Here is a 1,409-nt window from a genome sequence, read left to right on the forward strand (position 1 = left end):
TGGCATACTGATGTATAATAAGGTAAGTATGGCAAGCTGTTATAGCATATAATTTAAAATTTTGCATGTCCTTGTAACATATACATAGCATTGTATGGCAGGATCAGGCCATTATATCATATAAATCTAAAGTATGGCAGGCTGTTGCATCATATAATCAGAAAACATAAAATATTAAATATTTTCAGTTTCCTTTTTGTAAAAACTGAGTGAAACTGCAGATCTGATTTAAAATGTTCAAACAGAACAGAGGCAGCAGATTTGTGTCATAATTATTCTTTAAGTTGACATCAAAAAGTAATCATTATTAGTGTCATAATTATAGACGTACAGCCAGTGATTATCATCTGAGACAAATTAAAATTCATCTCATGGTTCATTAAATATTTTGCTAACAGTAGCACACTCACCACCTCTCACATGACTCAATATGTACAATAATTGAGACARATGATTGATAGGGTTGTACATCTCAGTGACCACTCTGCACATTTATTTGTGTCTGTTGTAAAAACCACACAAAATCTCTCAACATTCAAAGTGACAAAGTTTATTTAACATAAAAGTAGGTTTCCTTCAGGCCTTCCTTGGAACAGAGATCTGCCATCTGAACGGGACGTGCCTGGTTAAATAAGAATAAATAAAATAAATAAATTTTGAATACTGAGAGATCATCTAGAGGTGAAGTGAAGAGACAAAGTTTCAGTCAGACTCTACATGTTGTGACTTGTGCTGTAATGTGCTGTCCGTGTGTTCGTACATTATTATTTCTGTTTTAATGTGGCAGAAAGGCAGCCTGTCCCTCCCTGTAGTTTYACCAGAGGTTGTCCACACAGATCACTACGAGTGGAGAAGATCAGCAGAGCCTGCAGACATTTTATCACAACAGGAATCCTGTGGTTTCTTCATGAAGACCAGCTTCACATGAACAGACAGGACAAACATGGCCACATGTTGTTCTGAAGTAGAGTTTTAACACATTTCTGACCATCTGTGTGTGTCTGTAGATGTCTTTTCTCAGGTGTCTGACTCTAAGGGTGTGCTGGTCCTGTCCAAGTTCGACAGCTTTCTGAGGGAGACCCTGAAGCTGCCCACTGCGGTACATGAAGGTCCATCCTTTGGCTCCGCCCACGCTGTGGCACGCTCCTGTTTCCCACAGCAGGTACACACACCTGCACCTCAGAACCCTTCAGTGACTGTCAGCTGGTTGTAGTGTTTTGTGTTAACGTGGTAAAAATGATGTGAACTGTGTTGTGTAGAAGAGGGTGATGCTCAACATGTTCCTGGACATCGAAGCTGAACCTCCTGAGTGTCTCATCTGGCTGCCTCTGATGCACCGCATGGCCAGTGTGGAGCATGGTACACACACACACACACACACGCACGCACGCACGCACGCACGCACGCAC

The 1,409-nt window shown here is 41.2% G+C and overlaps 1 protein-coding gene across 1 annotated transcript in view; it reads left to right on the top strand.

Moving 5' to 3' along the window:
- Positions 1–1,007: 1,007 nt before the first annotated feature.
- The window catches only part of LOC106511020 (dystrobrevin beta), a gene marked incomplete at its 5' end in the record, with an annotated part of 28,910 nt that continues 28,508 nt past the window's right edge, over positions 1,008–1,409 (top strand). Inside the window, 2 exon segments of the mRNA XM_013999757.1 lie at positions 1,008–1,162; positions 1,260–1,359. Coding sequence (XP_013855211.1) covers positions 1,008–1,162; positions 1,260–1,359 — 255 coding nt within the window.

The sequence above is a fragment of the Austrofundulus limnaeus genome, unplaced genomic scaffold (genome assembly GCF_001266775.1).
Source record: "Austrofundulus limnaeus strain Quisiro unplaced genomic scaffold, Austrofundulus_limnaeus-1.0 Scaffold2453, whole genome shotgun sequence".
Lineage (NCBI taxonomy): Eukaryota > Metazoa > Chordata > Actinopteri > Cyprinodontiformes > Rivulidae > Austrofundulus > Austrofundulus limnaeus.